This window comes from Annulohypoxylon maeteangense, assembly GCF_022496945.1.
Source record: "Annulohypoxylon maeteangense strain CBS 123835 unplaced genomic scaffold GGS22scaffold_1, whole genome shotgun sequence".
NCBI lineage: Eukaryota > Fungi > Ascomycota > Sordariomycetes > Xylariales > Hypoxylaceae > Annulohypoxylon > Annulohypoxylon maeteangense.
In genome coordinates this window covers 441,937-459,040 of record NW_025953248.1, presented here as the reverse complement: position 1 = coordinate 459,040, position 17,104 = coordinate 441,937, and the positions used below count along the sequence as shown (strand labels likewise).

The window sequence follows — 17,104 nt, the reverse complement described above, 5'->3', positions numbered from 1 at the left end:
ATATACCTACTTCGTCCTCTATAGTGAATACGAAAGCAAGGCATATATAACAAGAGATATGAGCTCACATGAATATAGCAAGGACAATGTAATAAGCTCGACAAGCTTCAAATCTATGGATACCATACATCAAGTTCTACTATATACGTTACTTGAATAAGTCAGATAGCAGGAGAGACAAATGTACAGATTACAAAGATCAACACCTATACGCCATGTGCCATGCATGCAGTCTTTCTACATTCTATCATGAACTACCCCGAACCTCGCGTTCTAACACAGAAACATCGGTTTCAGGTCCCGCTCTCCTCACCATCTCCATATCTCTCTTCGCCTTATTCGGCGCGGGTTTCGCGCTCGCGACCTTCAGCCACTCGCCATTGAAGGCGTTGACAAGCCAATTAGTCAATTCTGAATAATCGTATTAGTAAGAATATTCAAATCTGCGCCCCCACGCAGGAAAGAAAAGGTAGAGTGGGGGAAGGAGGCAGGAAATAAAAAACTTACTATCATAAACGATGCGATTCGCATTATGGAAGTAAATCCCATGATTCGAATCCGGGAACATATGCAAATCGTAATTCTCCACGCCGGCCACGTCCAGCTTATCCAACAGCGTGAGCGTATTCTGCATGTGCACATTATCATCCGCCACGCCATGCATGACTAAAAACCGCACGTTCTGGCCTAGCGCAGTGACATTGCTCACGGCCGTGCCATCGTACCCGTCAGCGTTGAGTTGTGGTGTAAGCATATATCGCTCCGTGTAGATGCTGTCGTAGAACCGCCAATCCGTAACGGGTGCGACTGCCATCCCGTACTTGAAAGTCTGTCCCCCATCTTGCTCTAGCGTCTTCAGTGTCTGGAATCCACCGTACGACCAACCCCAGATTGCGACACGCGCCTCATCCACATATGGTTTTGCGGCCCAGATCTTGGCCGCGGCGATTTGGTCGTGGGCTTCGTAATGGCCTAGGTTCTTGCGTACGACGACGCGCGCCTTGCGACCGATGAATCCGGTACCGCGCCCATCGACTGTGACTACGATGTATCCTAAGTTGGAGGCCACGTAGGTCTGGAAGTTGACGCTGAACTGCTTGTCTACTGTCTGTGAGCCCGGACCGGAGTACTGATGGAAGAGCACGGGGTACTGCTTCTTAGGATCGAAGTGGGGCGGCCGGCGCTCGACGTAGTTCAACTCGACGTCATCGACGGTTATCGTGCCATAGTCCAAGAGCGGCAGTTCGTGTTTCTTCGCTTTATCTGCCAGGTCCTTATTCTCCTCGATAACGTGTTCATAAACCTCCGGGTTGCTCGGTGTGCTGATGACCTTTTGCGTCGGCACGTTTGGTCCCCTGTTGGTTAGGAGGGCATATCCAGCTTTGGCAGAAAACGAAACTTCATAATAAGCCTCCTTACTAATATCGGTTAATTCTTTCAAATGCGACCCGTCAAACTTCACGCTGTATATATGTCGCTGAATGGAAGACTCTTTCGTAGCGACAAAGTATGCGACGTTATTCTTCAAGTCAACAGCAGAAGGAGCTGCAACAACTTCCCATTTGCCTGAAGTCAGCATAACGGGCGTGTCAGTGTCCAAAGGACTGAAGTAGGCCATGTGGTCCCCATTGTCATGAATGACGGTATCGATATAACCATCTTCAGGTCTGCCGTTCGCGGGGTCGGCGGGGATATAGGTGGTATCATGAGAAATCTCGAACCAGCCACCATCAATCTTTCCCACATCGACTGTTCTAACTGTCTTGCCTGTTCGAGCAGTAACATCTATCAAGATAACACGCATGATGTCGCTAACGCGGTTCGTCTCCTTAACGAGCACCTTATTACCAGCCCACGTAATATCAGTTATCAAAAGATCATCAGCCGCAAATCCTCCCTTAATCTCGACTGAAAACATATCGCCTCGAGCCATGTCGTAAAACAGAAGGTCGACAAAAGGATTCGGCGCGCCTGCCTTGGGGTATTTAAGCTGTTGCACCTCTGGGTAGCTCTCCTTTCCGGCAGGAGGGGTTTTGCCGCTCGGCCTGTCGATGAAGAATTGAACCGGGTACTCGGGCACAAGGGTCTCGTTTGTCCTTAAGAATGCCACGAAATCTCCATTCTCAGACCACCAAGTTGCGCTGTTCTCTCCAAAGACCTCTTCTTCATACACCCAATCCGGGATACCATAGAAATACTCCGGTCCGCCATCTTTGGTAATTTGTGTAACATTGTCGCCTCCCAATTTACGTACGTAAAGGTTGTTGGCACTCGTATAGGTGACTGCATTGCTCTTTGGACTCCACTGGGCAAGCTGTACCCGTAGCCCAGGGTCTTTGGGGTTCAGGGGCTCTGCCTTTTGGGTATCCACGTCGAAGATCCAGTATACTCCGGTGAAGGAATGTCTCCAAACATCTCTCGTGTCGGTAGCGATGAGCACCTTCTTCAGATCGGGACTTGGCCAGACCCGATCTGGGTACAGTTTACGGCCGCTAGCGTCGACAATTCGTTCCTTCATAAGCGTTTGCGCAGACGTAATCTTTCCACCATTTGCAGTATGTTCTTCATTCTGACTTCGAACGTCCTCGACCACGAGATAGTCCTTGCCAGCAGCGCCTTTTTCTAAAAGCAATCCATCTTCCCCATTTGCGCCCGCAATCCAGCTTATACTATGGCTCTGGGGTCGCCAGTACCCCTCCATCACCTGATCCAACGTAACTTTCTTTCCAGATCCGCGAGTTGCCGTGGCCGTCGGATCATGCTCCTTCTGTGACGAATGCTGATATGATTTCGTAGATAGGTATGTAAACAGGCCAACCACCCAAGCAGAAAGAAATATTCCCACCAAAACTAGCATAAATCTCTTGAAGCCCTTATCGACCCCGATGACCCTCTTCGGAGGCAGCGGTAGGAAGGAATCCTCTTCATCATCGGAGTCGTGGCGTAGCGGGTCTTCATCTTCCAAGCCGGCAAGTTCGCCATTGAGCTTCTCTCTTTCGCTCAGCCGTTCGAATACCAGACTCGTGGTGGAGACGGAGGATAGCGAGTCGTGCGATGATCTCGGGGACGCAGTACCTGGCAGGTAAGCAAGTTAGCTAAGTCGAGCTTCTTCCATCCGAATTACCAATTCGCATACCCATTGTCGCGTATTTATTCCCGATCCGAGAAAGAGGCCATTCGTAATGCGTATAACCAAATTACTCTCGGCGCTGTCGCTCTACTGATTAAAGGCGGTAAATGAAAAGTATATTTTTAGGAAATAGGTAGCATCGAAAGTGTTGATCGCCTCTTGTTCCTGAGATGTGGCGTAACCTCCTGACGCGTCAGATTAATATGTGGCTGTGCATGCCTTGGCAGCTTATACAGCTTGCAGATACACAAGCCACATATTAGCCACTTCCGAACTTTCAATGAAACACTCACTAATATTAATATTTCGTCATAGTTTGTTTCGATGAACTCCTCTATTTAATCAATATCATCAGGGCTACATCTATATTTATTATACTTCAAGCAGCTTCTACCACATCATCAAATCTTGTGCAGGACTACCAAACGAATGTATTGAAAAGTTGAGATGTCAAATTGGTCTTGGTCTTGACTCTTGTGAACGATAATTATAAAGAGGATAAATGAACCACTCTACAAAAGAGAAGATTTAACTACCCAAGATAAAAGCATCGAAAATAACTCCAAGCATCTTGCATCCGATATGCCAAGGTAGTACCTAGGACCTAGGTAGTCAAAGAAGCCTTGCGCTAACAACTTGAGCAATCTCTGGAGCAGATGCCAACACGGCAGGAACCCAAGCCTCTTCTTCCGAAAGTGACCCTGCCTGTTCGTCTATTATAGCATTGAGCATCCTAACATCCCCATACCGGACTGCATGCTGTATAGGTTTCAGGGTTTGGTCCGTCTTTTCACCAATGTGGATCGTTTTACAAAGGTACGCATCCGCCCCGTATCCCATTAGCAACAGGGCCGATTCCCGATGCCCACCTCTAATGGCCCGCGATAGAGGTAGCTCATTTTCATCGTCAAATCCATTAACATCTGGTGAGCCTCGTAACAGCCTACGCATAACGCCTACATGACCCCAAGAGGCGGCTTCTTGGAGCCATTTGTTTGGATCGCAGCGACCTTGACACCGTCCGGTCATGCCGCGGCTTAGGGGAACGTAAACCGCATCCCTATCCCGATACTCTAAGGCCTTCATAAGCACCCTGCTTTCAATCTCGAACCCCAAGTTCAAGTCCATGAACATGACCATAAGCGATTGAAAATCTGAGTCGTCCGAGGAAGAGTCGTAATCTTTGATCTCCCTTCGCAAGTCAATTTCATATTCAAGCCAAGAAACCATTGAGTCGCCATTCTTCCCTCTTGCACCATGCTCCAGGAGTAACATGCAGCATTTAAAAAATCTGCTCTCAATCGCAGCTTCTAGCAAATTATCGAGATATTCGGTTGATAAATTCTGTTTCGTCGCGTAGCCCAACATGATGTCTAGTATGATAAACTGGTTAACAGCTATACATCGCGTGAGTGTATTCTCAAGAATAGTTATATTCTGCTGGCAACGCAAGTCAAGTCGAGGGCAATGGTCCATCAGCATAATTGCCTTTTTCACATACTCATCCGTCACCCACACTCTATCTCCATCTATCCACTCCAGGACTATTTCCATGTCCACTTCTGCGCCTGCTTGGATAAGTATGAGCATTGCGTCCAAAGTGCCGTTAACAAATGCCTCTTTTAATGGTGTGTTGGCTTGGTTTTCCACATCTAACCCATTCACATCCGCTCCAAGGTCGATGAGCTTCTTTAATAATGTGTCCTTGTCTGACTCCTGCTGCTGGGCGAGTTCCTGGTCAAAAAATCTGCATGTATCCCAGGTGCATATATGTAACAGTCCTAGACGAGGAACAAATGAGGTGTTGATGCGAGATCCGGCATCGATCAATCCATGCGCAATTGTGAAATTTCCCATCTGGATGGCGCAACTTAGGGGACTACATAATCCGTCCGCGGTGTTCCAATTTATATCAGCACCAAGCTGGATTAATTCCTTGATCATCGCCCAGTCTTGTTTGGCCATGATTGCATGATGCAAGCATATGCGTCCGTTGCTCTCGGGCGTGTTTATATCCATAGCCTTGTACTGTATCAAATATCTTATGACAGAGATTAGACCGAAAGAAGAGGCAGTAGAGATGGCTGAGTTCAATTCGCGATACCTGTCCGAGGGAGAATACCGGACATCACCCCATTCGTAACTCGTGTTATTGGTTCTAAACTCAGGTACAGAGAACGTAAGGCATGCACCTCTCTCGATTAACAGATTAGCCACAGAAGATTGACCTTGATTAAGGGCTAGAAATAATGGAGAGAAGTTCGAGTCAACAGCGCAGGGAGATTCTATCACTGGCTCAATATCGACAGCAGCCCCATGGTCTAGGAGCCAAGCTACAATCAATTCATTCCGATATTTAACCGCAATATAGAGGCTTGAATATAAGCCAGGCTTCCGAGCATTAAGATCCAACCGAAAGAAAACGGCCTTCTCGAGCGTCTCGATCCGATCGTTTGCAGCCGCCCATACCACCACGCTTGGCTGGTCCAGATCTCTCTCGGTACGATATAAAATTGGATTGCAAACTTGGTGTAGGCGTCGATTTGTGAGAGCTAGCGCTGCCAAATGTTGGTGATACTCTGTACGAGTTGATTGGTAGGAAGTAAATTCGGCGATTGTCATCAGAACCTCGTTAGGTAGTGAGTTGAAAGTTGCCATTTTAGTACGTGAAGAGAGAATTGATGGAATTGTGGAGCGGGGACCGCAGACACTTTATCTTTATTAGAAGGAAGCACGGTGCTCGGAATAGCTCAACTGACCATACATAGCTTCGATGGTCGCTTCAGCAATGGTCAGGTCAGGTAAGGTCCCTAAAAACCCCTGTAATAACTATGCCTGAAAATCACCATTTAAATTGAGCAAGCGCCTATAACACTTCAAACAATCAACTGAGCGCAACCAATCAGTTAGATGAGATCAGAAATGAAATACTTACTTTGAAAGGTGGTAAGTAAACTGGGAGAAATAAATCAATTGGGTATTTTTACTAAAAAATCGAGAATAGGTAGGTGCTATATATGATAAATATTTTAAGTTTTCCAACCCTAACTCAATGCCAATTAAACCTCCCGCTCCCCCATCCATATCCCGCTTAACATCTCCTTCCCGTTCCCATTCCCGTCCCACCTTCCACCACCTACAACACCACCGCAGCGCCCAAAACACCCGCCGCAGCAACAGCACCAGCAATCGCCCCAGTCGGCCGCGCAGCCAGACCCGTGGACCTAGTGCCGCAGCCGCTAGCAAGGTATATATCGAGCGCGGTGACGACCTGGGCGATGGAATTGACGTCTTCCTGGGTGCCGCACTGGGACACGATGGCCGTGAGATCGCTGCTGTGTTTGACGAACCAGCTGCTAGCCTGCTGGTCGTAGGAGCTGTACGCAGCGGTCAAGGAAGCAGGGACGGAGGCGGTGATGGAGCACAGGTAGCTGACGTCGTCGGAGAAGTTGGCCGTCCGCGCGAACGACGCGAAGTATGACTCCAGGCTGGAGGGCGGGATCGGCACGTCTGTGATTAGGGCATCGGCCGACGACGCGCACGCGCTGCTGAGGGCGTTGCTGGGGCTGCTGGTTTGCGCCTCGCGCACCTCGATGACGATGCGCTCCGCACGCAGGTTGTTTAGGCTGCCGAGGGCTTGGGGCCTGTAGGTTGCCGCTGCGGTAGAGGCGAGGCCTAGGAGAGCGACGACGTTTTGAGAGACCATTTTGATATTGGTGCGTGGATGTATCTTGTTGAAGATGAAGTTTTAAGTGACACGGGAGCGGCTCAAGGTAAGTGTGTGTGGTAGGGCTGAAGGAAGCTTATGGTGAAAAGTCGATGGGTGAATCTGACTTATAAATACTAGAAGAGACATGATACCTAATACACAGATCCATTGCAAATGCAACCTTGAATGTTGGCGCATCGTGCCTATGGAGTAGAATTAAGGAATAGGACAGGACGGGACAGCCACTTCCTTCAGCTATAACCTTGCCTTATGGATACCGAGCTCTGTAAGCTGGAAATTTACGGTCTTGTGACTGGCTGTGATCCAGCTGTGCCGCTGAATTAAAGTGTTAGGTCAAGGTTTAGCAAGTCTTCCAGGCACCCGCCCCCACCGATAAAGGCAGTTGGTCATTTTAAATCTGACAAGTCAGCCCTGTAGCCTTGACTGCAGCGGCCTTACCCAATCATCTCCGAAGGATTCTTTACTTGGACCGGGGTACCGGAGCTACTAAGAACCCTAAAAAAGTCAATCGGGTGGGACGCGGGACGCTATTCTTCAGCGCTTCAAATATTTTATTTTTATAACCTGATCTACAAAATCACATCCATATCTTCATATCGCCAAGAAGTCTTAGCATAATTATATAAGCCTTTGACCGCTCTCTTTTTCTATTTTCTAATGATTGAGTGCTAGGTAGGTGATTGTGGCTGTGTTTAGTTACAAGATCTGATTTTGGTCACTTCGATCGCATTGTTCTGCCCTGTAAACCACCTCTGTCATTACCTACCAATTTCACAACCCCAGAATTCGGCCGGCTTTCGACCGCTTTTCGGACCACAACCAACGACACAACCTCGAAATAGGTAGGTACGGGTCATATGCCTTAGAATACTACCTCGTAGGTATGTGCGTTGATACTCCTTTCTATCTGGTACTGTGCATGTAATTCACCCATTTTCGAGTCATTACAGGCAGATGCTGGAATTCAGTGGATATTCTGCCTTAACTACTAGGCAGGTGCCTATTATAACATTGTTGACAACTATCTAGGCCTCGGTTCGGTATGACATGGTTTTACTGAGTGAAGACCTGACACACACCCATGGTAGCCACATTACCCCTATAAAAACGGCGTTAGGACATATTCCCCTATTGTGACCAAATAAGTAAACAGGTTACTTCTGCCTCTGGTGGATGCCAGTTGTGTAACATCCATAGGGGATGGTTCCTATTGAAGCACGGTACGATGCAATCGGGATAGGGGTAGTCATTAAAAACCCCAGAACAATTCAAGAAAGAGACCATTCGATATGTCAGTACATTGTATCATATTATTCCTAATGAAGCGTACACTTACCTACTCGATTACCTAAATGCCTACCTCTCGTACGTGAAGCGGGAAATATTACTTACGATGAGGCGCCCTCTAAGTCAGAAAAAGGAAATGAGAAGAGAAAATATAGTAGACAGGTACTTACCTAAAACCAGGACACCCCTAATCGATTCCCTACTGTTACGAAGATCCATTCACATACTTGATACCGAATTCCTTCTCGTTCTCCTTAAGATGCCTTTCAGCTAGCACCGCCTCGGCCGGAAGCCCGATCTCGTCGAGAAAGTCGATACAATCGAAATTCCCGCCTTCCCTATCAGATGCATCACACTTCATCAATACACTCAGAAACTCGTCGACGGGAGAATAGAGGGCGAACCGAATCATACCGACGCAGATCTTTGTCCAGGTAACCACCCAACTATCGAGGGTACCTTCTGCCACTCGGAATTCTATCGTCCTTTTACCTCGATCCGCCCAACAGAATTCGCCACAGTTGTATAGACTGAAGTTTACAGATCCACGACCCTTGGGATACATAAGCCATGCGAGATCGCAGCTGCTGGGTGATTCGTACAGCTGCTTCACTCCTTCAAACACACCCGGGTCTTCTTTGACATCGGGATTGAGCGGATCTATATAGGTATGCTTCTTATTTACCATCTTCGCCAATGTTCGTATGCGGGAAGGCTCTTTCGGCTTGACCGAACGCTGAAAGTTCGGCTGAGAAGCCATCTTTTCAGCACTCTCCAAAATTTCTTCGTCGACGCTCTTCTGGTTTTTCTCTATTGGTATGAACGCATCGTTAGATTGTCCGTTAGGCGACCATTGGAAGGGTTCATAATGACCATTCTCTCGCGTTTTTGCGAAGGCTGCCCGAATATCCTCACCCCTATTCCTGTCTCTAAATGAGAATGGATCTTCCCCGTGCCTAACTTCTTTAGCGAGATAATCCATGCATCGACTAAGTTGAGCTCCCGGTACTATCTTGTCATGGGTGCCGTCGCTTCTTCCAAGCGCAATCACAGACCTCGTACGGAGTGTTGGGAGCATGAAATTTGACTGTCGCGAAGGGTGATTGAGGTTCGCAACTAGATGCTCAGAACTCCAAATCAACGCGGCTATGCGTCTCATATTGGTAAGATCAAATCTCTCGGCGCCCTTACCGACGTGCACGTGAAGTCCACAAGACGAGTTGACACGGCACCTATATGATTTTGTTAGCAACTGCCGAGCATAGTTAAGAATCTCATAAGCGATTGGGATGTCGGGTTCGACGGGACTCGTGATTTCAACATCTGTCCATTGGTATTTCAGGAACGAAGGGTCTTCTTCTATTACCGATGGATCACCCGTGATGTTCCAAGCGGAGTATCGATCGAGAGTACCCTTGGCGTATTCGCTTTTATATTTATACGTTTGAACACTGGTTTCGAGGCCGTGCGTCCAAAAGAGATTCCGTAATGTGTCCCTAATTTCAATGTCGGCGTCAGTGGTATTTCTACTTACCCTGAAGAGAGGAGATAAACCGTTGGCTTGACCTAGGGGGTCGTTTTGGTCATCATAAAGCCATGGGACTAGGAACTCTAATTCTACACCGAACGTCAGACGGTCCGGCGGTGCATCCAAGTGAGCTGTGTTGGCTGCCATGGTGTATCAAGTTCTTTGTAATAATAATAGATCGGCCTTTATTACTGTATGATATCCGCTGGTAATGAGATGTACGTACGAGTTGTCTAGCCTAACCTACCTAGGTGAGCTGGCATGCTTTGTAGATTTCCTTTGGCTTATTGATAACTTATTTATAACACGATAATCGTAGTAACAATCGGGTTGTTTTTTATTGTACGAAAACCTACTCTTTGTTCTAAGGTTAAAAGTCAATCGGATTGTAGATTAACGACGATTCCTTACTGTGTTAAATCCTTAACACTTGTACCGATTTAATATTAGGGTTTAGGTACAGGGCACCTAGGGGATACCGAGTGCTGATCGTTATAGGACTTTAGCGCATTATTATAGCGATGAATTTTGCACTAATAGGTGCTCTATATATACCTAAAGTTACGTACCAATGAATACCTAGGTATATAATTGGAAAAACCTTAGAAACGAGGTATAGTAGAAGTTTAATAAAACTCCTAATTGGTTAATTGATATAATGTAATTTAATGGTTACTGATACGTACTGTTAGCAGAGTTGAATAGGTTGAACGCTTGGTATTCCGGCTTACATCCACCTAGGTATTCTCTAAAATCCCTATAACTTTAGCACCCAATTGCCCCTAAAACTCCTATAATTCACAGTGGGTTTAGTACTAGTGTCGGCTAACGTGTAGGCGATTGTAAGGAGGTTTTTTTGAACTCTATAGGCAGAAATCATGCTGCTCTTATACCTATAAGTATATATATTTCTAGCCTCGGGTACATCCAAAGTATGTACCTATATACACATCTCACAAAGACCTACTCTTCCCAAATCTATCCCGAACCTTTATGCTCAACATTCCAATCCAAAACCTGCTGACATAACCCCTCCATCGTATCATGCACCGGCGCATACCTAATCCCGCCCTCCCGCACACTCCTCCGCGCCCCCGCATCCGTCGCCAGAAAATGCGTACTCGCACTAAACACCGCCGGCTGCAAGAACGCCAAATCCCCCTTCGGCCGGGGCACCACCCACCCCAGCACCGGCAACCGGCTCGCCAGATCAATCAACTCAACCACATGCGCAAGGCACAACATAACCGCCGGCTGGAGGTACACGATCTCAATCTTCGGCGTCACCGCCGTCGTCTTCAGCAGCCTATAAAAATCCTCAAAAAGCGGCGGCGCGCCACCATCCGTAACCGTAAACGGGCGACCCGCACACCCAGGCATTTTCCCCTTGCCATCTTTGCCTTGGATAAGCGCGACTTCGAAAAGCAGGTGTCCGAGCGAAACATGGCCCGCCGTGACGAAGTTCTGCACGACGTTGCACATCCAGCTGGGTACGGTCCCGGCGCGCAGACACATGCCGACGACCTGGTCGCCATAACTGCTGCCGTAGATCCCGTTCGCGGGGCGGATGATGCCGGTGCGGAAGCTGTCTTTGTTGGCTTCGGAGATGAGGCGTTCGGAGACACCTTTTGCGTGTGCGTAGTTGCCGAAGAACTCTGCGTGTGGGCGTAAGGGCAGGTCGAAGTCAGAGTCGTCGATGTATTGCCAGAAGTGCTTGGGGTATTGCCGGAAGGGGTTGCCCCAGTACTGCACGGGCTTGTATGCTACGGAGGCCGAGGACGTGGAGACGAAGACCGAAGCGCCTGCTTTTTCCGATGCGGACAGAACGTGGCGCACGCCGTCGATGTTCACGCGCTTTACGCGCTCGTAGCTGATCATTGACCGTTCAGAAGGTACAATTATGGCTGCAGTGTGGAAGACGGTAAGAGGCAAGTCCTTGACGCTAGCGGGCCATGGTTTGGAAAATGCGGCGAATGTCGCTTCTGCTGATGAGATGTCCGTTTGCGCAAAATCAACTAGTGATGCTGGGCCGAAGGTCATGTCCGGACGCTCCGGTTTGCGAAAGTCTACGATTCGGATGCTTTCAGGGGATTGCCCTCGCGCGAGTAAATGCAGTACGATTGTCCCGCCTACGCCACCACTTCCGCCGGTGACGATGTAACGCCGGTCTAGTTTTGGTGGTAGGTGCTTTGCCCAGTTTATGGGGTTAGCTTCGATGCGCTTGTAAGTTTCCTTGATCTCCTTTTCAGTCCATCGGTGCGGTGATTCTGCCAGCACTTCCGGCGGCGTCTGCTTGAGCGCCGTGTTCAGCTTCCACACCCATGCTACGCCTAGCGCAACAGCTGTCGCGAGCGTGGTGAGGAGTATTTGGTTTGACGTAGCTTCCATCCCAAAATTTTGGCCCTTTGTTTTTAGAGTTAAAGAGTGCGGAATTGATCAACGTAGTGAAACCTCAGCCTATTTTAATACAAAGAATGGAAATAAAGTGTATCCATAGCTTCGCTTCGGTGCTATTACCTAGAGCTGGTCTCAGCGTTTGAAGGATGCGACGATGCGGTGACGATACGAATACGAAGCAAAAACCGCGGCATTTCGCTTCCGATGTGGGACCGCTTCGCTTCTAACATTGTAAGGATTCGATAGCGGAAATTGACTTGGCGAAAATTGGAAACAATAAGCACGAGCGTAGGAGGTACAACGGAATCTTGGACGACGTTAATCAAAGTAAAATGAATGTTTTGTTGTTGGAAGATTATTAAGTAGTGTGGGATAATAACGGGTCCTTAATACTGACCGTTGTTCCACAAAAGTGTACGCACGGGCCACATGGGCCTTACTTAAGCTTGGTAGATAGTTTTTCGTTACTTTATTTAGTAATATATATATTATGTAACACATATATAATTAACGTGTTTATATAATAGCTTTATTATATCGATTAAAACGTAATATTATTCTTTTTTAAATTATTTTATTATTTAAAATTAAATTTTTTAAATTAAATAAGATTTTTAAATTTTAAAAATTTAAAAAAAAATAATTAAAGAATATTTTTTAAAAAATTATAAAAAATAATAATAAATAATTTATAAAAAGTTATTATAAATTAAAAAAAGTTAATAAATTAATTAATTACCGAAAATATTAAGTTTTATTACGTATTTAAAATTTTTTATTTATTTAAATTAAATTTTTATATAACGATTTATAAAATAATTTATAATATAAATACCGAATTTAATAACCACGTGTTATATAATAATTATTTTTAAGTAATAAAAAATTAAATTAATTTAATAAAAGAAATTTTTATAATTAAAATTAAAGAAATTTACGAAGTATAAAATGAAAATTTAATATAATTTAAACGATTTATAAATTAAAAATTTATATTATAAAGTTTCGTTTTTAATTTATAACGAACGGAAATAATAATTATATATAAAAAAAATAATTATTTATTAAATTTATATATTATAAATTTAAAATATAAGTAAAAAATCGAAATTAATTAATTAAAGTTTATTAAAAAAAACGAGTTAAATTAATTATTATTAATAACGAATAATAAATTAAAAATTAATAATAAAAATTTCGATTTATTATTTAATTTTTTATTCGATTTAAATTTAAATTTACTTAATGATAATTTATTAAATTTTAATAATAATATTAAAAAACGTCGTAAATATAAATTTACGAAAAAATTATAAAAAAAAAATTAAATAAAATATAAACTCGATTAAAAACATTTTAACTTTTTTATTAATAAAGAAAATTATTTAAAAAATTAAAATAATTAATAAATATATTATAAAATATTAATATTAACGCTAAAAGAAATTAATTTTTAAAATTATATAAACTTTATAATATTTAATAAATTAAAAATTATTAAAGTTTTAATACGTATTTATCGATAAGTTTCGTTAAACTTCGTTATTAAAATAAAAAAAAATATAAAAATGTTAAAAATTTTTAAACGAATTTATGCTTTTATCGGAAAAGTTTATTAATAAAACTTATAAAATATATTTTTTAAATATAAATATAATAATAAAAATTTTATTAAATATTTATCGAAATAACGATTAATTACACGAACGGTTAAAAATGCGGGAATAAAATTAAAAAATAAATAAAAAATTATTATATTTTTTATTAATTACGATAAAAAAGTTAAAAATTAAATATAAATAATTTAAAAGTTATTTCGAAATAAAAAATATATAACAATTTTCGAAATTATAAATAATTTTATTAATAAATTTAAAAATAAAATTAATAAAAATAATAATTATAATAATTATAATAAAAAAAAAAACGTTAATTTTATTTAAAGTAAAAATAAATTTAATAAAAAACTAAAAAAACTTGCCGATAAACTATTTTAAAATATAAAAAAAAAACCGTTTTATTATAAATACGAAAAATATAATTATTTTTAAAAGAATTATTCGAAATAAAATAATTATAATTAAAAAAGTAAAAATAACGTTAATAATTTAATAAATATAACTTAAAAATTAATATACATTTTTTAATTTTCGAAAAAATTTATATAATATATTTAAAAAAATAACGTAATATATAATATAAAAATAAATTAAATTAATTTAAATATAATAATTTAATATTACGATACGGTTCGATTTAACCGGGATTTAAATTATAATTTATTAATTTAATAAATTTTCGAAAAAGCTTTAATATTTAACGATTTATTTATTATTTACATATTAAATAATATAAAAAATAATAAACGTTTTAATATAAAAAGCGAATTTTTATATAATATCGGCGCGAACGTTTATATTACGAACGATATAAACGATTTTATTAATAATATAATTATTAATATAAAAAATAAAAATTAAGTAATTAATATTAATAAAAGTTTAATATTTATTATAAAAATAAAAACGAGTATTTTTAAGCTTAAAAAACGCGATAATGAATATAATATTTTATATTTATATTATATATTATATATAATTAACTTTTTTTTAAAGATTTTTTTTAACGAGCTTTTTTATAAAGTTAACGGTTAAATAAATCGAAATTTTATTATTAATTTTAATAATATAATATTAATAATATTTAACGTTAAAAAACGTGGTTTTTTTTTTTAATAATATAAAAAAAAAAAACCCGAAATAATTTTTTTTTTAATTAATAAAATTATAAATTAAAATTAATAATCGGTAAAATAAAAAACGTGAAAAAGTTTTTAATAAAAATTATATTTAATAATTTATTAAACGAAATAAAAAATAAATTAATTTTTTAATATTATTATTTATATTATTTTAATATTAAAAAATTAAAATAAATCGTTAAACGTATAATAAAAATAAATTTAAAAATATTCGACATTTTAAACTTATTATGTTTTATATATAATCGAGCGAAAATCACGAAAACTTTATTAAAAAATCCTTAAAAACGAACGAAATATATTAACGAAATCGTTTAATATAATTTCGATAAATTAAAGTTAATTTTTATTAAAAATAATCGATATTTTATATTAATTATTAAAAATTATAATAAATATAAATAATTTACCGTTTATAAATTAAAAAACGAAATAAGTTAAATATTTATTATTTATTTTATTTAAATATTTAAAAAATTCCTCGTTTTATTTCCGGTTAATAATAACGTTTATAAACGAATAAATATATTAAAATTAAACGGTAAAAAAAAGTTCGAAATAAGTAAAATATAAAAAACGTGCGAAAAAATAAATATATAATTAATTATATTAATCGTATATAATTAATATTAAAATAATAAAGTTAAATGCGATATTTAAACTTTATAAAATGTTAATTAAGTTATAATTTTAATTATAAAAATCTTTACTTATTTTTAAAATTACGTTATAAAAATAATAATTTATATTACGAATAAAATAAAAATAATAATAATAAATAACGTTATTTTATTCGAAAATTATTAAAACGGTTTTAAAAAAAATACCGATTATAAATTAAATAATTTATATTTATAAATTTTAAGTATATATTACGTTATTTTTATTAATGAAAATTATTATATTAAAATAAAAAAACTTAAAGCTTAAAAAATTAAAGTTTTTTTTTTAAAATATATCGAAAAATATAACTTTTTTATATAATTAATAAAAAGCGGTTATTTTTTAAAAACGTTTTATATTATTTTTTATAAATATTTTAAAAATAAAACGTAAATATTAAACTTAAAAAATATTATTAAATTTTTACTTTAATACGTATAACGTTAATTTTATTATTAAAAGTTAAAAAAAAACGTTAATATATAAAATAAAAACGATAATATTATAAATAAAAATATTATAAATAACGGTAAAAACCGCGTTCGTTTAAAACGAAGTAAATTAAAAAAAAAAAAAACTAAACTTTTATTTATATAAAGCTTTAAATAAATATTACGATATTTATATAATTTTAATAAATTATATTTAAAAAAACGTATATAACGAGTTAAAAAGTGTAAACTTTAAAAAATTTTTTAATAACGATTTATAATTATTAATAAATAAATTTATAATAATAAAAAAAGATTATATTTTCGATAAAAAAGATAATTTTTTATACTTAATCGCGCATTTTTCCGAAAAGCGTTATTTATATAAAATTAATGCGAACGAATTTATTTTTATTAAAATTATAAATAACTTTAAAAAAAATAAATAAAAGAAAATAATTTTTATTAAAATTAAAAAAAATTTAAAACGTGGGACTTTTAAGTTTATAAATTAATTTAAAGTTATTTTAAATTATTTTATTAATTTTAAATAAATATTAAAAAAAAAGTATTTATTAATAAGCGTTTTATATAAATTTAAAACACGTATATTAAATCGAAGCGTAGTATTTTGTACGCTTTTTTAACTATTTATAATTTTTGTTTAGGTTTAATTATATATAGTTTATTAAGTTTTATATTACTTATTTTTATTTATATATTTATTACTTAAGATTAACGTTTGAATTATTTGATTAGTTATTCGTGATATTTTTATTCTTTTATTTACCCGTTTATATTAAGTTAATTTTATAAGGTTAATCTCGTTAAATAATTTTTTATAAAGTAGAGTTATTTTATTTTAATTTATTATCGACTATTACTATTCGATCTTAAAATAACTTTAATCTTAAAAGATATTAATCTTAAAAAGACCGTTTTTTTTTAATTATCTTATAAAATAATTATATATTTAATTTATTATTTAGTTAGTTATTTAGTTAATTATTTAATTAATTAATTCGTTGAAAATAACTTATTTTTAAACTTAAGGAGGAAATTTATAAAAATAATTAAAATCGAAAATGTAATAACAATAATAATAATAATATAAAAACCTTGGGGTATGCTTATAACCCTTAAAAACCCCTTTTAATACGATTAGTATAATAATATG

At 38.2% G+C, this 17,104-nt stretch overlaps 5 protein-coding genes across 5 annotated transcripts; all 5 read right to left on the bottom strand.

The window, feature by feature from the left end:
* Positions 1-94: 94 nt before the first annotated feature.
* On the bottom strand, positions 95-3,268 carry GGS22DRAFT_1773 (dipeptidyl peptidase IV N-terminal region-domain-containing protein). The gene is made up of 3 exons (XM_047963505.1): positions 3,137-3,268; positions 508-3,075; positions 95-411 (listed from the first exon to the last, which is right to left on the bottom strand). The coding sequence occupies exons 1-3, from the start codon at positions 3,138-3,140 to the stop codon at positions 248-250; spliced, it is 2,736 nt and encodes a 911-aa protein (XP_047823443.1). The 5' UTR covers positions 3,141-3,268; the 3' UTR covers positions 95-247.
* A 212-nt stretch (positions 3,269-3,480) lies between these two features.
* On the bottom strand, positions 3,481-5,785 carry GGS22DRAFT_148717 (ankyrin repeat-containing domain protein). Its single transcript, XM_047959034.1, has one exon. It carries the CDS (start codon positions 5,750-5,752, stop codon positions 3,743-3,745), a length of 2,010 nt encoding a protein of 669 aa, XP_047823442.1. The 5' UTR covers positions 5,753-5,785; the 3' UTR covers positions 3,481-3,742.
* Positions 5,786-5,966: 181 nt separating this feature from the next.
* On the bottom strand, positions 5,967-7,190 carry GGS22DRAFT_148716 (uncharacterized protein). Its single transcript, XM_047959033.1, has 2 exons — positions 6,066-7,190; positions 5,967-6,004 (listed from the first exon to the last, which is right to left on the bottom strand). The coding sequence occupies exon 1, from the start codon at positions 6,834-6,836 to the stop codon at positions 6,267-6,269; it is 570 nt and encodes a 189-aa protein (XP_047823441.1). The 5' UTR covers positions 6,837-7,190; the 3' UTR covers positions 5,967-6,004; positions 6,066-6,266.
* Positions 7,191-8,153: 963 nt separating this feature from the next.
* Positions 8,154-9,896, bottom strand: GGS22DRAFT_148712 (uncharacterized protein). Its single transcript, XM_047959032.1, has one exon. It carries the CDS (start codon positions 9,820-9,822, stop codon positions 8,353-8,355), a length of 1,470 nt encoding a protein of 489 aa, XP_047823440.1. The 5' UTR covers positions 9,823-9,896; the 3' UTR covers positions 8,154-8,352.
* A 626-nt stretch (positions 9,897-10,522) lies between these two features.
* On the bottom strand, positions 10,523-12,408 carry GGS22DRAFT_148710 (NAD(P)-binding protein). The gene has a single exon (XM_047959031.1). It carries the CDS (start codon positions 12,061-12,063, stop codon positions 10,654-10,656), a length of 1,410 nt encoding a protein of 469 aa, XP_047823439.1. The 5' UTR covers positions 12,064-12,408; the 3' UTR covers positions 10,523-10,653.
* Positions 12,409-17,104: the final 4,696 nt, after the last annotated feature.

Excerpts from the sequence above, each read along its gene's own strand:
- GGS22DRAFT_1773 (XM_047963505.1), bottom strand. Across the intron at positions 412-507 it reads GAATCGCATCGTTTATGATA|AATTGACTAATTGGCTTGTC; the intron begins GTAAGTTTTTTA and ends ACGATTATTCAG.
- GGS22DRAFT_148717 (XM_047959034.1), bottom strand. The coding sequence starts at position 5,752 with ATGACAATCGCCGAATTTACTTCCTACCAATCAACTCGTACAGAGTAT.
- GGS22DRAFT_148716 (XM_047959033.1), bottom strand. The coding sequence starts at position 6,836 with ATGGTCTCTCAAAACGTCGTCGCTCTCCTAGGCCTCGCCTCTACCGCA.
- GGS22DRAFT_148712 (XM_047959032.1), bottom strand. The coding sequence starts at position 9,822 with ATGGCAGCCAACACAGCTCACTTGGATGCACCGCCGGACCGTCTGACG.
- GGS22DRAFT_148710 (XM_047959031.1), bottom strand. The coding sequence starts at position 12,063 with ATGGAAGCTACGTCAAACCAAATACTCCTCACCACGCTCGCGACAGCT.